Source organism: Ictidomys tridecemlineatus, chromosome 9 (genome assembly GCF_052094955.1).
Source record: "Ictidomys tridecemlineatus isolate mIctTri1 chromosome 9, mIctTri1.hap1, whole genome shotgun sequence".
In the NCBI taxonomy this organism is placed as follows: Eukaryota; Metazoa; Chordata; class Mammalia; order Rodentia; family Sciuridae; genus Ictidomys; species Ictidomys tridecemlineatus.
The window spans coordinates 68,348,728-68,371,011 of record NC_135485.1 but is presented as its reverse complement, the minus strand read 5'-3'; the positions used below and the strand labels follow the sequence as shown (position 1 = coordinate 68,371,011).

The 22,284-nt window shown below is 37.5% G+C and overlaps 1 protein-coding gene across 1 annotated transcript; it reads right to left on the bottom strand.

Annotated features, from left to right (window-relative positions):
- Nucleotides 1-8,962: 8,962 nt before the first annotated feature.
- On the bottom strand, nucleotides 8,963-22,016 carry Dmp1 (dentin matrix acidic phosphoprotein 1). The gene is made up of 6 exons (XM_021721170.3): nucleotides 21,896-22,016; nucleotides 16,830-16,904; nucleotides 16,197-16,244; nucleotides 13,449-13,481; nucleotides 13,225-13,272; nucleotides 8,963-11,288 (listed from the first exon to the last, which is right to left on the bottom strand). Exons 2-6 carry the CDS (start codon nucleotides 16,881-16,883, stop codon nucleotides 9,933-9,935), a joined length of 1,539 nt encoding a protein of 512 aa, XP_021576845.2. The 5' UTR covers nucleotides 16,884-16,904; nucleotides 21,896-22,016; the 3' UTR covers nucleotides 8,963-9,932.
- Nucleotides 22,017-22,284: the final 268 nt, after the last annotated feature.

Sequence of the window (22,284 nt, the reverse complement as noted above, 5' to 3'; positions counted from 1 at the left end):
AATGATTTAAATCATTAATTCAATTTATTGCACTCATCATCTTCTCCCATAATCCCAACCACACCCTTTTCTTGTTTTGATTTGTGATACTTGGAAGGTTTTAAAGCTTTCAGTCACCTTTTTTCTAACCATTCTCTGTATCCTACAAATTATTTTCTTTAAAAATCTCCTATCTATGTCTTCTTTTTATTTTTCCCTTAATATTGCCATGGCACCATATACTAGACCTTATTCCTCAACCTCGTGTGTACCAGACATATACTTAGGTCTAGAAACCTCATTCTGTGTCTTCTGGAAACTACCCTGCTTCTGTCTACAAGCACATTTGAAGTACCCACTTCAAATGACTTGATTCCATTCCATTGGTCACAGATGATTGGTCCAAACTAGGCTAGTCAAAATCTTCTCTCAGAGTGACAAAAAGAATCATTTTCTGTAGTACTACAAATGTCAGACCGTGATTATTGGCAGTAATTCTCCCCCTGTGCACTAGAGAGCACCATTTTCAAATCATACACATTGGAGCAGAGACAAAAGTTAGAAACAGAAGTCTGGTAGTTGTCACCTTTCTGGTTTATCTTGTTCCTTATTCTGACTGCATTTCAATCCTTTGATTTCCTTATAATCATGTTTTAATAATTAAAATATTAATAACTAAAACATGGGAATCTCCTGATTGTTCTCCATGCTTCCTGACTATCCTTATTCTTACATATACTGTACTCCACAGTGGTAAAGACAAAACTTTACCTCTACCCTCTTAGGATTTTTCAACTGAACTTGAGAATCAAATTGAATTCAAACAGATCATCAGATAAAAGATACAAATTTATTGAATACATATTACATGGCACGAGGGCCTTCATAAGGAAATGAAGACACTATGACACTGTGTTAAACACAGGAATACTACACTGGTCGATTATAGAAATGTAACAAGGCAAAAAGGTTTGGGCTAGGGTGGGTAGTTAGGTGGAAAAATGACAAGGGAGATAAGGCTCATGGAACAAGACCTGTTTGTATAGATTTTCCTCTGCCTAAACTTACCATCCCTGTTGATAAGAATGGTATTTGCCTTCTAGAAGGAAGGGCATCTCTCAGATGGGGATTTCATCTCCTGCCTTCAAGAAGCAGAAAGAAGATGAGAGCGATCTTCCCATAACTTTCTGTCTTTCAAGTGCCTCAACAGCAAGTAGACTAACATGACATCCAAGTGACATATTATGCAGTAGCACATTCTTGACTTCTCCACCACTGACAGACAGGCAAACTGGAATCAGTATATGTAAGCTCTTAATTTTTAGATTAAGGAGTTAAAACATTTCCAATAATCAAAGGGAACCAATCAATGTGTAGCTTTAAGGGAGAGGTGACATGGTCGAAAAGTTTTTTTTTTCAGAGGCAAAACTAATGCCATGTAATAAGTCATTTAAAACATTATTAGTGGTGAGCAAAGCACTGAATCCTTCTAATTCCAGAACTGTCCATATTTCTAGTCCTCTGAAGTTGACCCATCCACCTGTGCTCTGGATTCCATTGCCCTCTGGCCTCTCTGGGACCACAAGAGCAAGCAACACTGCCACCTGCTGGGTGTTAGAGAAATATCAGAAGTGGATTATTTTCATTCAAATACTGTCCAATGTCAGGGTTTGAAGCTATATTAAAGAATCCTGCTTTTAAAAAGAGACACAAATAAATTTCAATTGTGCTAAACAATTTTATATAAACTTGCTTCTATTAAACTGTGATCTAACAGTGGTAGTTCTCTGGCTTGGCTGCATGTCATTTGAGGCGCTTTTTAAAAACTATTCTTATCCTTGCTCCATCCCAGAAGTTCTGATTTAATTGGTCAAGGATTAAGCTCTGACTTTTGTAGTTTTCAAAAGTCCCCAGGTAATTCTAAAGTGTAGCCATCATGGAGAACTCCTGCTGTAATATAATAGGTAATTCTGGAACATTTTGGCCATTCTTAGGTCCCAGGTATAGATTTAATTTGGGAGAAAAAAGAAGAAGAAACACTAAACAAACTCTAATATCATTTCATATGATGAACTGAACTTTTCACTCAGTTACACAAACTTGTCTCTCTCTCTCTGCTAACAAGTTAATAGGCCTAACATTTTTGTATGTGGGACATGTTGCCCTCATCAATGTCCAGATGGTGGTTAGTTAAGGCATTACCAGTCATAAGAAAAACATGTAAGGATGTTTTGCTTTTTGGTAAACCGCCTGTCCTTAGATCAGTCATAATGGAACATCTCTGAGTTGTACTCTGGCCAACTTTCTATCAGCATTTGCCTCATCATCAAAATCAATCTGACTTAGCCTCATGAGTATTTTCCCTCTGTCCTCACACCCACGACACAACAGATGGAAGAAATTGTGGCTCGAAAGATATCTATAGACTGAAGGGCTTTCCTTTTTCACCACAGATCATAACTATTATTTTAAGCAACCAAACATAAATATAATGTTTGCTCAGAGGTATTATTATGTAATTGATGTGAAAAGGAATGCTACCATCCTTTTGTGTAACACTAGGCATCCTTTACAAATTGTAGGTCTATAGATTGGCTAGAAGTTCCTTGTGGGGAAGAAGCTAGCAAACTGGAAGCCAGCTTCACCAGTGGAGTGGAGGGTAAAGAAGTCTTACTGAGGCTCTGTTGGTGGGCCCACTCCTCCCCCAGACAGAACTCCAAACCTCCCTTATCCCCTTTCAGGAGGGATCATTTCCCCATCCTCATTCTGCCCCCTCCCCACTGGAATACCAAGGTAGGGTAATACAGAGTTTACACAGGTGAAAGGTAACATGTTGATATGCTTTAACATGTCAACAGCGACAGTCAGGGAAAGTTTTGGTTGGTTCTTTAGATATTTGACTTTGAGGACAAACCTCAGAGACCATCATTCTTTATCATTCCCTGTGCAGAACTTTGAGAGATGTGAATTATATTCTTTACTCTTCTCCGCTTCTGCTTCCCCAGGAGTAAAACTCTATGGAATCAAACGACTCCATGGGATGAGAAAGGAGTAAAATAACAGAGAGATGAAAGAAGAATAGAGACACAGAGAGAGACAGAAAAGGGATGCCAGAGCGGAGACTCCCTTGTTCCCTGAGAACTGGATTTGTTGTGGGTTAATATCTGTCCCAAGGAGCAAAGTAATGAACAGTTTTCACTCTTCTCAAAATTTGTGCTTTTCCTTGATGAGGGAGCAAGACTTTCTACCTTGGAGTGGACTGTGCCTTCCTGACTTTCCAGGAAGTAGGGGATTACTGAGGGTACCAAAAATGCAAATGCTCATCATGCCCCAGAAATTTATCCTAATATGATTTCACATGAAGCATTTCATGAGATAATACACAATTTGACCTCCTCACCCTACTGTGTAACCTTGAGTATTTTTCCATATGCATTCAGAGCAATTTGAATTTTCTCATTCAACTTACATATTTTTAGTGTTTTATAGTTTTCAATTTATCATAAATTGTCTAAATTACTTGTAACACATTTTTTTTTCTTTTTTCCTATTACTATTAGTAAGGAAGTGATGAACAGCTTCATGCAAATATCATTTTTTACTTACTAACTTTAGATTATCTGTTCTAAATTGATTAAAGAAAAGAGCATACATTACCAGGACTAGCAATGAAAAATCTTTTCCTCAGGCAAGATGCCTCTAAATTCAAATGTATTCTTCCATACAGTCTGAATGGAGAATCACAAAATCACATGTGCCTTTTTAACCCTCTTCTATTGAAAAACATCATTTTTATCTCATTTTCATTATGTTCATTCATAACAGCAAAATTTACAAGCTATACTTGAACAATCAGTGTTTCAACTTGAAATTCTGGCCAGTAATCTTAGTTCTTGATGTAGTGATTTACCAGATGGTATCTAGTATGTTCATGAAATAGTATAACTTAATTTATTCCTATAGAACCCCTTTTATGTTTGGACAAGTCTCTCTTCATTACCCATATCTGCAAAGGCTACTATTTCATTCATTGTAACTGAATCTTCTTATGTCTTTTTCTATGTCAAGTTGGTAATTCACAGTCTAAAAATTAGTTTTATCTAAATAATACTAAATTCTACTTAATATACCTAAAGATATTATGAGGCCACAAATGAAGAACATGTTTTTCTTCAATTATTAAATAAAGGATAGATTCCTCCATATTTAAGTAGAGAAACCTAAAAAAACTATGCAATTAAAAATTATTTTTGAGATACTCTCTGAATATGTACATATATTAGTGAAAATATAGATTAAACTTCTGTATAAGGAGATCCCAAAACACAGTGCATTAAGATCACAATTGATTTCTCTTTCATGAAACAAGCATAAGAGTACCTTTTGGTACAGGGAGGTTATTTCAATAGTTACCAATTTCCATTTAATAGGAAGAGAGAAAGGAAAGAGGCAGAGTATGTCACTTCTACTCATTCCATCTTCCAAGACTTGCCCAGCTACAAGAAAACATGGGAAATGGAACCTCCATCTCAGCCCGTGTTCAACTGAAACCAAAGGCTTCTATTACTAATACAAAGAAGAGAAGAATGGATAGGGGCCAATTATCAGTTGCTGTAGCATTTGCATCCACCCTGGAATCTAAAGATACCTGGAATACAAACTAACTATGTTGTTCAAATTTTGATTTTGAGAATATTTATTTTCATTATGCACCTTTTAACTCTTCAGAAGTTTAAAATCTGTATTTATTTGATCAAAAATATTATCTTTCTTCATATATACTTATTTTATTTTTAGTTGTACTTGGACACAATATCTTTATTTTATTTATTCATTTATTTTTATGTGGTGCTGAGGATCGAATCCAGCACCTCACATGTACTAGGTGAGGGCTCTACTGCTGAGCCACAACCCCAGCTCCCATATATACTTTTATCTGCTAGCAAGAGCAAGTGATGCATTTAATATGGATCATGCTGTACTCTCAACTCTGTCTTTCGGCATTGACTTGGGCCTTCCCTGAACACAATAATTCAACACAAAGTCCAGAAAGACCATATGATTGTCAATGTTATTATTTTATTTAATTGAATGATCCCCAGCAGTTTCGCGATGGACTTTTTTGAGAATCAAATGAAAATCATGTTTTCTCTACTCCTTATACATCAACAGTCTTGTGAATAATTTTAGGAGCTGTGTAATACCTTATGAGGCACAATTTTAAAAGACCTTAGCTCTGTGTAGCGTATAACCCCTATCTGCACAGCAACCTGGGAGTAGATAGATTCAATCATCCATCTTTGTCTCCAGGTCCCATCATCGGAATTCTGGCCTAAAGTAAAATAACAAGCACAGGACCACTGTGCGATACATGTTAGTTTCCTGTTATTTCAAGGCTCCTCTATTCCCTGTCAGAATCTTGGTATTCTTGTGATGCTTCTGTCCTCATCAACATACATCAAACCCTCCATCGTGGAAGCTGACTTGGCTGTGGCATTAATGCTGCTCCTCCTTTTGACATGATAAGCTGAATATGAAGACGCTTTCTTCCTAGATTCCTTTGTAACTAATGACTGGGCACTTAGCATAGGCTCTGCTTTGAACTGGAACTTGAGAACAGGTAATACAATAAAGCAGGGCCTATGGAGAAGGGTCTCGGCAGCAGTAACAATGGGGCAGTGAGGTGTCTAGGGAAATCAGCAGGAGTGGTATTACTGATAGAATCTAGAATACCAATGGGATCATCAGTAAGCCGCAGAGTCTGTGCTTTGTGGAGTATCAGTGTCTTCTGGTCTGAATGAGGTCTGCTGCATATGTTTACCTGGTTTACTGATTTCTTCAGCATAAGCTTACTTTTCTTAGAATTTCTTCAACATTGCCATGGCATTTTTAAAAAATATTCAATAACAGTTTTTATCATTCTAATATGTCTTTGTGGATAAAAAAAATAAGCATGAATTTCTCCATTAACTCAGAATAACCAGACTAGAAAAACAAGCTATTAGAAAGTGACTAAGAGGTTCTTGGGGTTTTTAAGTGTTGAGAGCAAGCGGATAATATACCATTTTCCTTCGCTATATTTGAAGTAGATGAGGCCCTATTCATGAATGTTAATTACAGTGCTTAAAATATTAAGTGGTTATCACCAAACGGAAAGGAAACTTAGGCTGCCATTTCTTGTATTTTGAACTAGGATCATTAACGGAACTTTTCTGTTTCATTTGCCTGTCTTTATTTTTTACAAATATTGTTTTTAAAGTGTAGAGACTTTATAAATTTGTCTCAAAAATACTCTGTGCTTTGTATGATATATTACTTTTGAAAACCTGGCACCAGCAAAGCACTAAACAAAAATGAAGGTTATTTTTCTTCTTCTGGAATTCACAGGCCTTCCCCCTGGATCCCAACGCACCTTTCTAATTGCTTCTCTTATAATTTCCTCCCAAAGTTTCAGTGAATTCTTATTTTTATCATAATGCCAAAAATGATTTTGTACACTCACTTCTGTGTACTCTCTACTTAGAACATTTTTCTCCCTGTTTTCTTATTCAGTCCCTGAGATCTACCTCAGTCATCCCAACACCTCTCCTACTCCATAAAAAAGTTAACTACTTTTTTTTCTTGAAGAACCTATAGAACATTAAGTAGGGGTATATCAACACACGTAACTTTCATAGCTTGTACATTTTTGTCTCTGTTATAGATGATGACTTTCTTAAGAGAAGAGATAATATCTCATCATCCCTGTATTTGCCCAGTTCCTGGCTCATAAGACATGCCCCAGAAATGGTTGAATAAATAAGAGTAAGAGCTTACTTTACTGTCTCACTGGAGAATCAAGAGGAATACATTAATTAATATTGTCATCTTGAAACCAAATTTTAAGATATACATAGATATGTAAAATCATCTGGAGAAAGCAAACTGGCTCACAGGCCGGCAGGATTTCATGGAAACCAACTTAACTATATGTCTGTTTAAAAGAAAGAATGAGTCATTTAAAGAAGAGCAGATTAGCCCTAATACATTTAGAAAATAATGCTACTGGAGTAAGAGTTGGTTGATCGTGGCACTTTAGTGCACCTTCTAGGAGAGAGGGAGTTGGACTTTTAGTTTTCCAGTTCCATCTGTAGGTGTTTTCATGGAGCCTCAGAGATTCATCAACTTATTTAAGTCCAATACTATTACATAATGCATAAACTTCTTCTGTTCTCATTTATGCTCACCATATAGGCTTTCATTTTTATTCTCTCCCATTATTAATTAAAGTTTAGTGACTGACTATGATTTGGCTCCCAAAGTGGACCCATCTACTATAAACTTCAATGAGGAACTCCATGAGGGAAAAAAAAAAATCTGTGTCTTCAAAGCTAAAGACCACGTGCAGTCAGCTTTCCTTTGAATATCATTTCTATTCCATTACCAGTTGAAAGAGACCCCAATGTCTATACCCAGTACATAAAATGAGTTTATGGGGACTTAAAACTCTGCCTTAGAGGATTTCTATCATGAATATAACTGAAATTCTTATTATTATTCTTCCTTTTAAAAGTCCTGTGAGTTGACTTAGTTAAGGAGTTTCAGGACCATACCTAGGAACCCTGGCTAACTTAATGAATGAGTTAATGAGTCTGGGATCATTAGGCATTTTGGTTGCAAAGAACAAAGATTCACTCAGGTTTCCTCAAGACAGCTGGGCATATTGAGAGGACACAGGTGGCACTCCAGGAAAAGGAACATCGTAGAAATCTGAGAAGACCTGGGGGCAATACAAGAGTCATCATTTTGCCCCTCAGCATCAGGAGTTCAATAATTTTTATTTTGTTCTTCACATGAATAAGATGTAGCCTAGTATCTATATCTGCCTTTTTGTGTATTTCTTTCTTTTTTTTTCCTAACCACTTTCTGACCCCTCTGTCCCTAAATATTCAAATCTACAGAGAGTAAAACAATCATCATTCATGTTGAAGCAACATCCTCCTTGGAGGCTGGGGATTACACTTAACCAGTTTCCCTGGGGTCAGGTGCTTATCCCATCCAGTTAGCTATGGTGACATGGGGCATTTGAGTGGTTAGAAGGCCTAGTCACCTATACCTCCAGGATCCAAGCATGTGGCAGTTCTCCTCAGAAAGAGTTGTGGGTCAGCAGGAACCTGTAGTTTAATGAAGCTAGATAATTAACATAAAGAGCCATTGAACCCAAATGTAAGGTACTTGGGTAGGCTCCATCATAATCTCCTGGGAGCCTTTTAAAAATACAGAACTCTGGGTCTCACTTCATCTCTACTAAATTAAAATCTCAAAAGGGGAGGATATGCACACCCACACCCACACACATATACATATATACACACATTTTTATTTTTTAAATCTCCCCAAGGGAATGAAGCTTTGACTTTGTGAGGGAGCCGTGTAAAAGAATAGAAGGGTCAGAAGGAAGGTGGAAAGTTGTTGATTTCCTTAACAGACATGCAGGAGAATTCTGGGGTGCTCCACTGGAAGCACACACACATTAGTGTTTAGGTAAAGACACATTGGAAATGAAGGGATGAGGTAAATCATTTCCTTCATAGGAATAAAAATATAAGAAATATGTTTCCCTGTAGCATCCAGAGTGTACACAAATGAGAGTCTGAGACTAACTAGAACTAACGTGAAACATCAGGAGCTGTTGGTGCGGATTCCAACAAAATCAAGAGCTTGCCTCATTTTTTTTTCCACACATCATCTACATTTAGTGGAAATATCACAAGCAACATGGAATTTTATCAAAATGCTACAAAAAACATTTCAAAGAGTTTAAGAAAATATTTCATTTTTAAGAGAGAAAACTAATAAACTATTCTGTAATGTTATGTTTTAAAGAAACAGTTCTTTACCATAAATACATCCTGATAACAGACACTACTATAACAAAAAAATGCATATATTTCTTTTGGTTATTAACTTTATTATAAAACAAATATTTTATGTTGAGGTAACATTTCAAATGGTATTTGACAAAAAAAAATCAATTGCATCCTATACACAGAATTTTACAACACATTTAAAGAACTTAGAAGACAATTTTTTAGCATTGCACATAAACTGATTTTAGGGGAAAAAACAAAGCTAAAATTCTCTATGTAAAGATGGATTTCTTTCCCCATTTTCTCCTGCCCAATCCTCCACACCATCACCCTGGAGGCAGTCATGGAAGCCCATAAAATCATTGCATAGGAAACCTTAGTTGGAAACAAAAGTGTTCTGTTTTCCAAAACACCCCACTGTGCCATCATTTCAAAGTGCTTTCACAAAGTAAATATTTAATTGCATAAGAATTAGTGTTTAACCCCAAAATAAAATTCTTTTGTCCTCAATAGAGAAATGCTATGCAACCCTCCAACTCCAATGGCTTTTCCACTGTAAAGCTCATTAATTTTCTGAGGCAAACTTAGTCTCCCCTTCTGCACTCCATAAATCTTATTTCTACCTCTGCTATGACATTTACCAGGTACATTGTTCCAATTCTTGTTATCTTCTTCTGACCATATTGTATCCCACTAACTCTTGAGCTTTATGTGTCTCTCTATAAGCTCCTCAGGAGCAAGAAACAAATCTGAAGCTTCCTTACAACCCCCAGCACCTAGCACAATGCCTGGGCCATAACAGGACCTCCATTATTGTCTGTCTGGTTAATGAGTTGGGAATGATTTCACTGTGAGTTATAAGGCACATCTTTCCTTACTTCTGGTCCCATTGAGTGTACTTCGCTATCATTCCACTTATTTAAATTTCTATGGAATGGTGACACCCTAGAGACCAGTGTCATGTCCAACAATTCCTTTTGGAAAGAAATGGCCTCTGGTTATCTTTCTGATCAAAATATCAATAAATTACAGCTGTAATGACTTCCCTACTCTAAAGCCCCCACAAGTCCTTTCTGTGAGAGCCACTTCTTAGGAAAGTGGCTGCTAGTAGCCATCTTGGCAGTCATTGTCGTCTTGGTCCCCGATGGGTTTGTTGTGATAAGCATCCACTGTTAACTTTCTGCTGTCCATCTCCATGTTTTTGGGCTGGCCATCCTCCTCACTGCTTGAGGTGCTCTCAGTGGAGTTGCTGTCTTCTTTTGATCTGCTGCTGTCCTGAGAATCACTGTCAGGCTCCTCCTCAGACTGGCTGTCCTGCTCGGACCGGCTCTCATCACTCTGGCTCTCTGCTGAGGTGCTCTGAGACTGGAGGCCCTCCTGGCTAGAACTGTTCTCGTCCTCGGTGGACTCTGGGCTTTCCTCTGAGAGTTTCAGGCTCTCATTGGACTCACTGTCAGCTTGCTCCTCTCTGGATTCGCTCTCTGAACTGGAGAAGGTATTCAGGCTGTCCTCCTGGCTGGAGTCACTGTCCTCCTGGTCGCTGGCACGACTGACGTTATCTGGGTTGTCACCCCTGGACTCACTCGCCACCTCTTCCTCAGACTCACTGCTGCTTTCTTGAGAGGCCAAGTCAGCCTCCTGGCTGGACTCACTGCTGGGGTCCTGTGCATTTTCACTGTCTTCCTGAGACCGACTCTCCTTGCTATCCTCTTGAGACTCACTCTTGCTATCCTCCCTGGATTGGCCGAGGTCAGCCTCTTTAGAGTTGGAGTCACTCTTGACTTCTTCCGTTGTGTAGCCACCATTGAGCTCACCTCCACCATCTTCTTCAGAAATCCGGGACTTTCTGAAAAACTTCCTACTGGAATGCTCCACTAATGGACTCTCACCAGAATCCTGGGCGCTTACCTGCTCATTGTCCCTTTTTGATTCTTTGGATTTGACACCAGCACTGCTCATTCTGGAGTTGCCCCTATCTCTCCTAGTGCTGTCAGGGTCATCACTCTGCATTCCTTCATCGTCAAACTCAGAGCCGTCCCCGTGGCTACTCTCCCCCTCACTGCCACCTCCCACCCAGTCCTCCTCACTCTCACTCTCCTGAGTAAAGTCACGTCCCTCCGCCCTGCTGCCCACATCATCTTCGTGATCAAGGTCCCTGCTGTCACTGGTGGTGTCCTGGGCACTGTCTTCTGGTGAGGTGCTATCTTCACTGGATCGTGTGGCATCAGCAGAATCATCACCATCAGCTCTGGAGATTCCACCTCCTGTTCTCTCCTCAGGCCACGGGCCATTGTCCTCATCAGCAAAAGTGTCATCTCCACTATCATCTTCATCATCGTCTTTATCCTCTTCTATTCCTGTACTTCTAGAGAGGCCACCAGCTGGTCTATAAACATACTGACGATCATCAGAGCCCAGGTCATCCTCCAGCTCAGCACTGTCACTGGGGTCCACATTTGCCTGGATTTGGAGTTAACAAACAGGGTCACTCCAGGAACTGATAAGGAGGGAGTTATCTAGTGTTTATCTGGGCTTTTTCTGCTTCCTTCCTTCTCTTCTAACCTACGATCAATTTAAACATCTCGACAGAGCTCAAATAAGAAGGAAAAGGAATTGAAACTCAAGTTCTCCCATTTTGTACAGGTGGCCCCTACTCAGTGCTGCAAAGTTTTTCTCAAAAATCTTTCTGGAAATCACATTTATGGAACTTAAATCATATTGTAAATATGATTTCTTAAATAGATTTTTTTTTCTTTTTTGCAGTACTGAGAATCAAACCCAGGGTCTTGTTTGTGCTAGGCAAGTGCTCTGCAGCTGCACTTTGGGCCCCTCAGAAATCTTTTTGTACATCAAGGAGTTAGTTTATAATACCCATCAAATTGTGTAGTTTCAAGTGGAATTTTTAAAAATATTCAGTTAACTTAAAATGACCCATTTACTTTCTGATGAAACTTTAAGTTCAAATAAAAATAAAATATCATAGTGAGATGTATATATGTCTCACCCAAGTCATGTTTCTATTTCATGAGCACAGACAGAGAGTTGCTTATGAACTCTCAGAAGGCAAAACTAACTAGTGTGGCCCTTAAGGCAGCTGGATTCTAAGTGTGAGTTCAGAGAGATTGTCACATTTTAAAAAGCAACTACATGCTCTGCATAGATAAGAGAGCACAGTGGGTCTTCATATATTATGCCCTGGAAAAATCTGCTCTCATTACAACAAAGCATACTTGCCAAAATTGTTTTCCTTCCTTCCTTCCTTCCTTCCTTTCTTTCTTTCACCATATGTTCCCACTGATCAGTGTCTGGGTTCCCATCTGGAGTACATGATGTTACCATCTCTTCCCAGCACAAGAATTCTGCACTGGTATGATGGAAATGTGTGGGTTGAGCCCACCCTACCTCATTAAGCATCATCACTCTCGCTTGAGAATTTTAAGGTAAATCACAAAATCTTCAGGGAAAAGCATTTTCCCAACTCTATGCTTTTAACTACTAGAATGTTCTTCTGACAAGCCATTAGTAATTAGGGTTAAACAGTCTGATAATTCATCTTTTAACACTGGCTGAGTGTAGAATGCAACGTGAGTGACAAGTTTCACAGAGAAAAAACATTGCTGGAATCTCTGGACCTCCCTACAGGGTTGAGTTTGGTCATGGTGATAGGACAGGCCTGGGGGTGTAGCTCAGTGGCTGAACACCTGCCTAGCATATGTGCAGCCCTGGGCTAAAACCCTAGCAATACAAAAATAAATATATGAATAAGTAAAAAGATAGAACAACTTAAAAAGTAATAACATTTAGTCTCAGAAAAAATAAAAATTAAGAAGTAGATTTCTTAATAAAGACATATAAGCTAAGATTGCTTTTCTTATCCCCAGGACCAAAGATGAGACTTTCAAAGTCACTGTCAAAGCAGCTCTTTTCATGCTCCTGCCCCACAGCTTTCCTCTACTCCCCCCTGCTCTCCTCAACTGTGCTCTTGACATGACAGAGGGCTCCAGGCCAGTGGGCACCTCATGTTAGCCAGAATAGTTTTCCTTTCCTTTCCTGAACTGCTCTATTTTTGCAATATTTTAGATTACTGAGTGATCCAGTGCAGTCCAGCAGACGTAATAACCATTGGCATGTGCTCACAGGTACGTGGTTATTTTTTTAACTAGGAGAGACATTTAGGGCCACAATGTCTCAGATGGTAAAAATGGAATGAACAGCATGTCCACACCTGAATTCTCCCCACTCATTTTTCCCTTCTTATTTTATGGGACTATTTAGCCAGCATAGCCCAATGGTTAGAAAATATTATATTTAGTACTGTTGCCAGGTAACTTAATCTACCATCATTTCCTTCAATTCCTAAGTAGCCAGAAAAGTTAAGCAAGGCCTTTTTAATTACCTGTTCCTCTGAGCTAACTTTACTTTCTTCTGATGACTCACTGTTCTCCTGAAAGGGAAAATAAACGTTTATTTTCCTTTTAGTAATTCCTCAGGAAAGGAAAAAATATGATCCACATCAATTGCTTGAAGTTTGTATTTACTACTTTCAAAATGGTAAAAGGCAATGAAAAGAGTGTTAAAGTTACTTCATGACATGTTTATGACAAAAATAAAAAGAGTTACCGTGGGTGGTGTTGGTGACTGAGCCAAATAACCCTGGGAGGAAAAAAAGAAAGGAATACAAATTACTCTTTCATAAGTGTATTACATCACTGCAAATATTTGGAATAATTTTAGGTGATTTTTTTACGTTTTTTTGGTACATATTTTGCAACTTACATAAGTAATAATGAAGTTTTATGGGAAAATAAAGGTAAAATGAAAAGTACTAAAAAGCCTAGAATATTTTTTGTATATCTGATACTTTGCTTACAAATATATAGACAGGTATGTATGTATATGTGTGTGTGTATAAATAATACACATGTGTATTTATATATATATATATATATATATATATATATATATATATATATACTTGCTTTGAAGTTCATACAACTTAGAGGTAATAAAACTAGGATAATAATGTTGTAGCCCAGAATCCAAATTTTTAGTCTCAGTGACCTCATTGGTTTGAGTTTCTATTCTCTAGCCAATCATCCTGGTGTTAGCACTGAAAGTCATATGTTCTGGGAGACCCATAAGACCCACATAAGCTGGAGTGGTCTGTTACTCCGAGTGAAGGTGGGCAATTCAACATACCTATCAGTTTCTTATTCATAAATTAAGAAAATTAACACCCTCTGTGCTTCACCTATAAGGCCAGGGTGAGGATGGAATTGGCTAATGCCTTCAGAAGCATCTTGAGGACTAGTCAATGTAATGTAAAGAAATAATACATTTTGAGAACATCTACCTTATCAAATTCAATACACAAAATTGAACTGATAAAACCATTATATCTTTCTTGAGTCACTGAAGAGCACTGATATTAAAATTGAATGCCAAATCTGTATTCATAGTTGCAATTTATTTCACTTTCCTTAGTCTTGTGAGAACTATAAGAATGTCTGAGCAATAGTATAACACAAAGATAAAGGGAAAGATCAGCAGAGTAGAAGGAGACCAAGAGGCAGAGAGAAGGGATGGGTAAGGAAAGCAATGAAAATTAATTCTTAAAAATTATATTATGTGTTTATATAAACATATCACAGGGAATTTCACCTTTATGCACAAGTAAAAATGTCCAAAATACAAAAAAAAAAAAGATGAATGAAAGGAAATCTAATAGAGAGGGGAAAGGAGAATGGGAGAGGAGAAGGACAGGAGAGAAAAGGGTGAATCAGTCAAATTCCATACATGAATGAGTTTGTCAGGATGAACACAATTCTAGTGTATAACTATAAAGCTCTAATAAAAAAAAAGTTAAAAAAGAATGCCTGAGGGCTGGGGTTGTGGCTCAGTGGTAGTGCACTCCCCTAGCATGCATAAGGCACTGGGGTCGATCCTTAGTACCACATAAATGTGAAATAAATATATTGTGTCCACCTAAAACTAAAAAATAAATATTAAAAAAAAGAATGCCTGAGCAACTTCTGTCCCACTCCCAGCCCCCCATACCCACTTTCCCCTTTCTCCTTTCCCTTGAGCCGGACAAGTTTCTGAGTGGCAACCCAAGGCACCAAGTAGAGCAAGGAGGAGTTGATATTGCATGTCTTCAACATGCCTCTCAGCAGTGCCAGGCTGGGGATGTCTCAGAGAAAGAAGCTGTAATCATTTGCCTTTTCTATGTGATACTGCAGGCTGGCACAATGGCGAACTCCAAGCCAGTCAGTTATCATTTGGAATTAATGGGTGGAAGAAAACAAGACATGGGTATTTTTCTCATGCCAAGGCTAGACTTGAGAATTAGGCATGCTTGTGAGTCTCTGGTTAAATGAGAGAGAGGATCTACAGTGACTGCTTATAAATTAGCTAGCCTATGGACTTCTCCCATGGAAGTTTATAATAAACCCTGCAATGTCTATACCAGCCCAAGGCAGGGGCAGGACCCCACATCAGGACTCTGACGTTATTTGGCCATCACCAAAAGCACTGGCCCAAGTTGTATCATAAGCAAAAGCCAGTAAGAAACAAAGTTGTGAATAAAATGCTTTGTGTTAGCATAAGATTTTAACTCTTAGTTCCAGTGTCAGTCTTGAGAATTTAGAGATATCCTAGGTCTATCTGACCCACTTCCTAAAAGCGACATGTCACCCTGGTTAAGAATTGATTCTGGAGCCAAGTGACATAAATTCAGTATGGCTCTAATACTTATTAGCCACATAACATAGACTGACTATATTACTCTCTGTGCCTCAGTTGTCTCATCTGTAAAATGGAAATAAAATAGGATGTCTAATCCATTGGCTTGTTGGAAAGGTAAGAAGTTCAAAACATATAAAGTCCTCAGAAACATGCCTGGCAATGATTCTTGTGTAATCAATTACTGGGTTATGAAGAGTTCAACATCAATAAGCATCACCTTCATTCCAAATACTCTAGTGTCCTCTCATTCTTTCTTCTTTTCTTACCTCACTGGACTTGACTTCCTGTCTACTAAACATCTCCTATTTAAACAGATTTCAAATCCTAATCTCTCATGGACTATCTTGTTTCACTGTTATTCACCCCCTTGCATTATACTCCACACATCTACTATAAGAAAAAAACTAAAATAAAAAGATGTTCCTCACCAAATCACACTATTAAGTTGGAATTGAAGTATTATTTTCTCATATGAACTAAAAATTGCATATCTTACTGCCTATATCTTAGGCTATTAAAAGGGTCATAATACACTAGCAACTTCAGCATCTGCAATGAACTCATCGGGTCATTCTAGTCATATATTTAAATTGAAATATTTTAAAAACTAATATCTATACTCACCTTCCATTCTTCAGAGCTCTCAGTTTCAGTATTTTGATATCTGGCTACCTAGAAAAAAATAAGATTAATGGTTAAACCGTAGAGAAACTTCCAAGAGGGCCGAGAGTATCGCTCAATAGCCAAGCACTTGCCTACTTTGTATAAGACCCTGGGTTCAATCCCCTGCACCAGAAAAATAAACAGTGAGAAACTTCAAAGGCAGCAGTTAACACTCTATATACTTAGGAGCAGTGGTAGTCAAATTTCACCCTGCATCAGATCACCTAGGTGTCTTGTTAAAAGACAGATGGCTGAGTCCCATTCCTATTATGTCTAAATTAGTAGGTATAAAGTAGGACCTCAAAATTTGCTAATAGACAAATTAAGTGCTAATAGATCCTGACCCTTTAGGTATGGGTGACAATTTAAGAACCACTGCTCATTGTGGGAAATTAGTTATTGGTAATTAGTATCTATTGGATTAACTAAAGAGAATAAGAAATTTCTTGGATATTACAAAGAAAACAGTTTTCTAAGAAATTACTATTATCATCTGACTGGAATACACTCAGTTACTTGGGCTCATGGCCAATGAAAACAGTGAATTTTAGATTTAAAGGTATATATGTACATATGCCCCATCCTGACACTTACTGGGAGAGCACAGGATAACCCCCAAAAGCAGATAAGCAGGATGCTGGTCTTCATAGTTGGGTGAGATGCCTCTACCTGTAATGAAGGACACAGAAGTTTTAGGCCAGACTAAAGAAATCAAGGAACTTCAACTTTTTAAGTTTCTTTCTACTTAAAAAAAATCATAAAAATACCCATCAACTTATAAATTAATAAATAAGTGCACTATATCCATACAACAGAATATTATTCAGCCATAAAAAAGCGGTGATAGATCCTACAAGGTAGAGGAACCTTGAAAACATTATGAAAGTGAAATAAGCCAGACATAAAAGACCACATTTGTATGATGCCTTTTATATGAAATGTCTAGAGACTAGATTAGTGGTTGCTCAGGCTTGGGAAGGTGGGTTGAGGAGTGATGGATAGGGGGTGCAGAATGTCTTTCACAGGTGATGTAAATCTTCTAAAAGTGATTGTGGCAAAAAGTTGAAGCTCCTTGATTTCTTTAGCCTGGTATAAAACTTCTGTGCCCTTCATTACAGGTAGAGGTACTGCACCCAACTATGAATATACTAAAACCCAGGAAACCATATCCTTCAAGTAGGCAAAGTATGCAGTTTGCAAATTATATCTCCATAGAGCTCTTTAAAAAAAAATAAACTAAGACTTCACCCCTAAGAGACAAACTGAAAACTTTCAATGAGAAAGTCTAAAAACACTTTTTTACTTAACACATAAAAATGTGATAAATGGGAAAAAATAAAGGAAAGAGAACAGAGAAATGTCTAGCCGTTCACTTTCACTATACTTCTGCAGCTTGGTAGGCACAGCAATCTAGCTAATCCCCCTAAACACTCTTTTGTTGACATCATTGATAGGTGGTGGGTATTTGTGCACACACACACACACACACACACAAACACACAGGTTTCTAAATCACATTTATAACACATAATGATGTCTAGACAAAATAAATTTTTTTCTACTTTCTCCTTGATCTGCAAAAGATGTACTATGGCGGGCTTCATATTACAGCTTCAGAAAGCTCTTAATATCTACTGTGATACAGTTAGTCATACATTATACATGACTCTGCTAAATTCTCTTAGGCATCATTCTCAGCACTGAAAGATCTAGGGAAGATTAGAGGGTTGGGATCCACTTGTGAATCATGCTAAGAGAAACATGCCAAATCAAACTGATTTTTTCTGAGAGGTGGCTTTATTTCACACTTCAAGAACTGGTGATTCCAAAAACAATTTGTTCTGTATCTAAAAGTAGACCTACCGGATGCTAATGTGAAAAGTTATTGAAAAGATTTAAAGGAAAATCATTTGCCCTGTACTAGAGGCAAGAAAATCATTTTCTTTGTACTAGAAAGCAAGAAAATCATTTTTTCTTTGTACTAGAAAGCAAGAAAATCATTTTCTTTGTACTAGAAAGCCCTAAAAGCTGATCTAAAATACTTGTCCAATGCACATCCATAGGTATACTTTTAAATCCTGCAAGTTGATTTCAGACTTCATATTGGCTGATTATTTTTCTTGAAACATTTAATGTATACTAAACTAGTAAAAAAAGAGTCACCAAAGATTCTCATCCTAGCTGTATATTAGTATCACCTAGTAAATCTTTTTAAAAATACGAATGCACAAATTCCAGAATAAAAAAATCAGTCCAGTGAGCAGAGGAATATGTTTGATTTTAACCCTTGATCTCAAAAATAAGAATTTTCTGCTCAATATCTGAATATGCTGAACCATGCCTGACACATTAAGCTCAAGAAATCATCTAATCTACTTATTTTCATTTAAGAAAATAATCGAAATCTTAAGGAGAAGGGATACTTTCATATTCAAATGGTCAAACAGAGCCTCTTATTTTATATTATGAGCATTATCCCCATTCAGAAAATTATTCTTAATTTGTATTACTTTCTTTATTCTAATTCAGTAAAAGTTACATGTTAGTTTCTATGTTTTGATATTATTTTTATATCTTCTTAAATCCTTTGTCAATGGTCAACTAAAAAGAATACATAAAAATGACCAACTGCACCAAAAACAAGTGTAGCTCTGCATGGGCTCTCTCTGGTCCAGTAAGGAGGTCCACAGAACAGGGTAGAGGAGAGTGTGGCTGTGGAGTTGCAAATCAAGACCTCAAAGACCAAGCAGGAAGCAGGTCTTATTTTATTGTGCAGTTACCAATGTATATGTACTCAAGCAGCAGTTGAGCAGATTACAGGCAGCTACCAATACAATTTCTGGCCAACTGTCCTTGCAGCAACCAATTGAGGAGCAGGCCATGTAGCAAGCACAGGGACTGCTACACACGGCCTCACGCCTCAGGCTATGCCTATGGGGTAAGCGGTTTGCTGCTCACATACCTGGGTGGGGGTGTTGTTTGCCACTCAGATGCCCTACATGTATGCCATGTATGCAATACTCCATGCACTTGTCCTCACATAGCTCAAGAGCTATCATTTACCTTTAGTTCCCATGATAACAACATTTTTAAGAGTTTTTTTAAGATTCATTCTTCAAGAAATTAAAATTTTCCAAATATGATATTCTCAGAATAACTACAGGCAAATGGTTTCAGCTTCACATGTCAAATGAAAGTTAGTCAACTCATCATTTTAATTTTCCAGGTGAAATTTAAGCAGAATGACACCCTCATATGCTCTGAGCACTAGCACATATTCCAGCCTTGGTAAGATGAACAACTACTCAGTTCTCTTGTAGCTTCCCTACAAGTTCTCTTTAGCTTCCCTAGTATCAAGTAATTGAAAAATAAGGAGATGTCACTTTGCATCTCTTCTAAACCAGTGAATGTTGAGGTTTTTTTTATCAAGGAAGTGCATGCTTCCAGTGTTCAAGTTTCTCAGGAACAGAGTATTGTGAAACATAAGGAAAATGCACTAACTTGCTCAGGTTTCTAGAAATACCACGTAGCACCATGAACTAAAGCAATCATTTCCCCAGTAGAAGCTTGGTTAAGTAAAATAAAAGACACTCTACAGTCCTGAAAAAGCTGATGTTGCCTGCCAAAGAATAAGGCCCACTCTTAAGCATTAAAGAAAGTCATATTTTAAATCCTATGTTAGGTTTACAAATAGTATTTTTATAAGAATAATGGTCTTTTTGTGAGGTATAGTTCCAAACGAGAGCACCAAACTTCTATACTTTGCAGCTACTATCTGTAGAAGCATATATGCCATAGCCACCTTCTGAAAAATAAGTTAACAATTAGCTGCAAGCCTGAAAATTATGCATCCAGAATCCCAAGCTCTTTTTGATTGGTTGGTGTCTTCTTTCACATTTTGCATGCTGTCGATCTACAGCAAGAGCATGTAACAAAAGGAAACCAATGTCCTTGACCTGAGTTCCCCTTTGTGGAACTCTTAGCCTCTCTGAAGTTAAGTTTTCCCAGAGTTGAAAAGACCCAAACAGCTGGGATCTGGAGGTGGCAATTGTGGCTTGGGTTCCAAGCTGAGGTTCTTAAGTAAGGAAACCATTCTGTTCTGAAATTTCCTCAGAGTTAAGACTCACATGTAAAGTACAGATCTTTTCTAAAAACTGGAATGAAAGAAATAGAGCAAATAAAGAAAATAAAAATTTGATTTCCCTCCTTGAAAAACAATTACATTAAATTGTTTGTTTTTTCTTAATAAGCAGTGTTATCCTCAAGAATAATGGGAGGAAAAAGAATATTAGTGAACATTGTATTTATTTGTTGAGAACAGCTTAATGTGCCGGGTGCTGTTCTAGGTACTGAATGTACAGCAATGTATAATAATAATAATAATAATAATAATAAAAAACTGGTCTCACAGAAGTAAATTTTCTCATTATCCAACTAACCAGAACCTGCTAGATTTTTTTAATATTTTTACTTTTGAAGTAAAACGAAATTTGGTCAAGACATGAACTCTTATCAGGAATTCAGAAAACCAAACAAATAAATCAATAAAAATTACATTCTTTCATATTGTAATTCTTTTGCAGTTGAGAATTCAATGTTACATGCCTTCAATTGCAGTGAAATAACTCAGGGGTGTCCCAAATGTAAACTGGGAAGGATACTAAGCAACTGAGGCACACTGACCCCACATAACCATTTGGAGGATGATAATAATGCTCTTTAGAAAATGCTTGTCCACAATTTTTTAATCAACAGGGTTGTAAAGGAGGATAATCTATGTGAATCTTAGCTGAACTAAGACTTTAGCTAATCAGAAATTATTGCTCCTGAAGAGGACAGCTTGCTTGAAGCATCGAAACTATGCATGGGATCTTCTAGGTGTCATGCAGAATGCATGGCCTCATCACCTCTCCCCTCTCTGATGTGGAGGACAGATACTCGTGCTATCAGTGCAGAAGTGAAGTAAATGTAGCAACTAAAAATAATGTGCATAGTTCATACTTACATCTTCTACACCAGAAAATTTTATTAAAGACAATCATATCCAACATTTATAGAATTCTGACTATATGCAAAGCATTATGCTAACATGAAGACCCAGCCAACCAACAGAAACACGTTGTAATTTCACACCCTTGCATCATTTAAGTGATCTTAGCACATACTTTCAATTACTTATCTAGTTTATAATAAACATTGCTGGATGCTCTCTAGATGAACAATATTAAATGGTTTTGATTTAAAAGCCTATATTTTGCAAGTCCTGTCAGCCTGATTTAAATTCTTTCACATCTTCATATCTAGGAAGCCTACATGTAAAAGTTTGTTTTGCTAATTAAAGCTAAACTTTGAAATGACCTTCCATCAGCCTCCTGTTCAGTAAACTTTCCCTTGCACAAATACTATGAACAGATCTAATTAGAGCATTTCCAAAAAATAAAAAGCATCTGACTTTATTAACCCAATCCATCATTTAAATATTTCTTACTGTGGCATTAACAAGGTATAAAAGTGGGAAATGTTTTTACCCAAGCTTCAGCTTTCCCCCACCTTTCTCTGTAAGCATAATCTCCCTCAAAATACTTACACATTTAACACACACAAGTCATTTAACACACAGCAAAAGTTATTTTTAAAATTAAATGATGAAAGAGCCTTACCCTCTTGAGTTCACAAAGTCTTTTCCAAAAAGTCTCAAAAAACCAGTTGAAGTTCTCACAGAGGAAATCTCAATGAAGCCACTCTTGTGTTGCTATTCTGAACCCTTCTCTGATGGGGCAGGAATTTAAACTCTGCTGCAGCTCTTCAGAGCCAATCAGCCTCAGGCAGGGGGTGACTGATATCACAGGTGTCATGGGGACCCCATACACCCACACTTCCTCTAGCTGGCAGAGGCAGGTTTTCCCTAAAAAAGCTCTTGTGGTTCCCAAATGACTAGACTAGTTTCCATTAAATTGAAGATCTTCCTAAAGCTTTATTTTGATTTCTAAATATATGTCATTCACATCCATGCAGGATTATGAACATTATAAACAATGACAATGTCTTC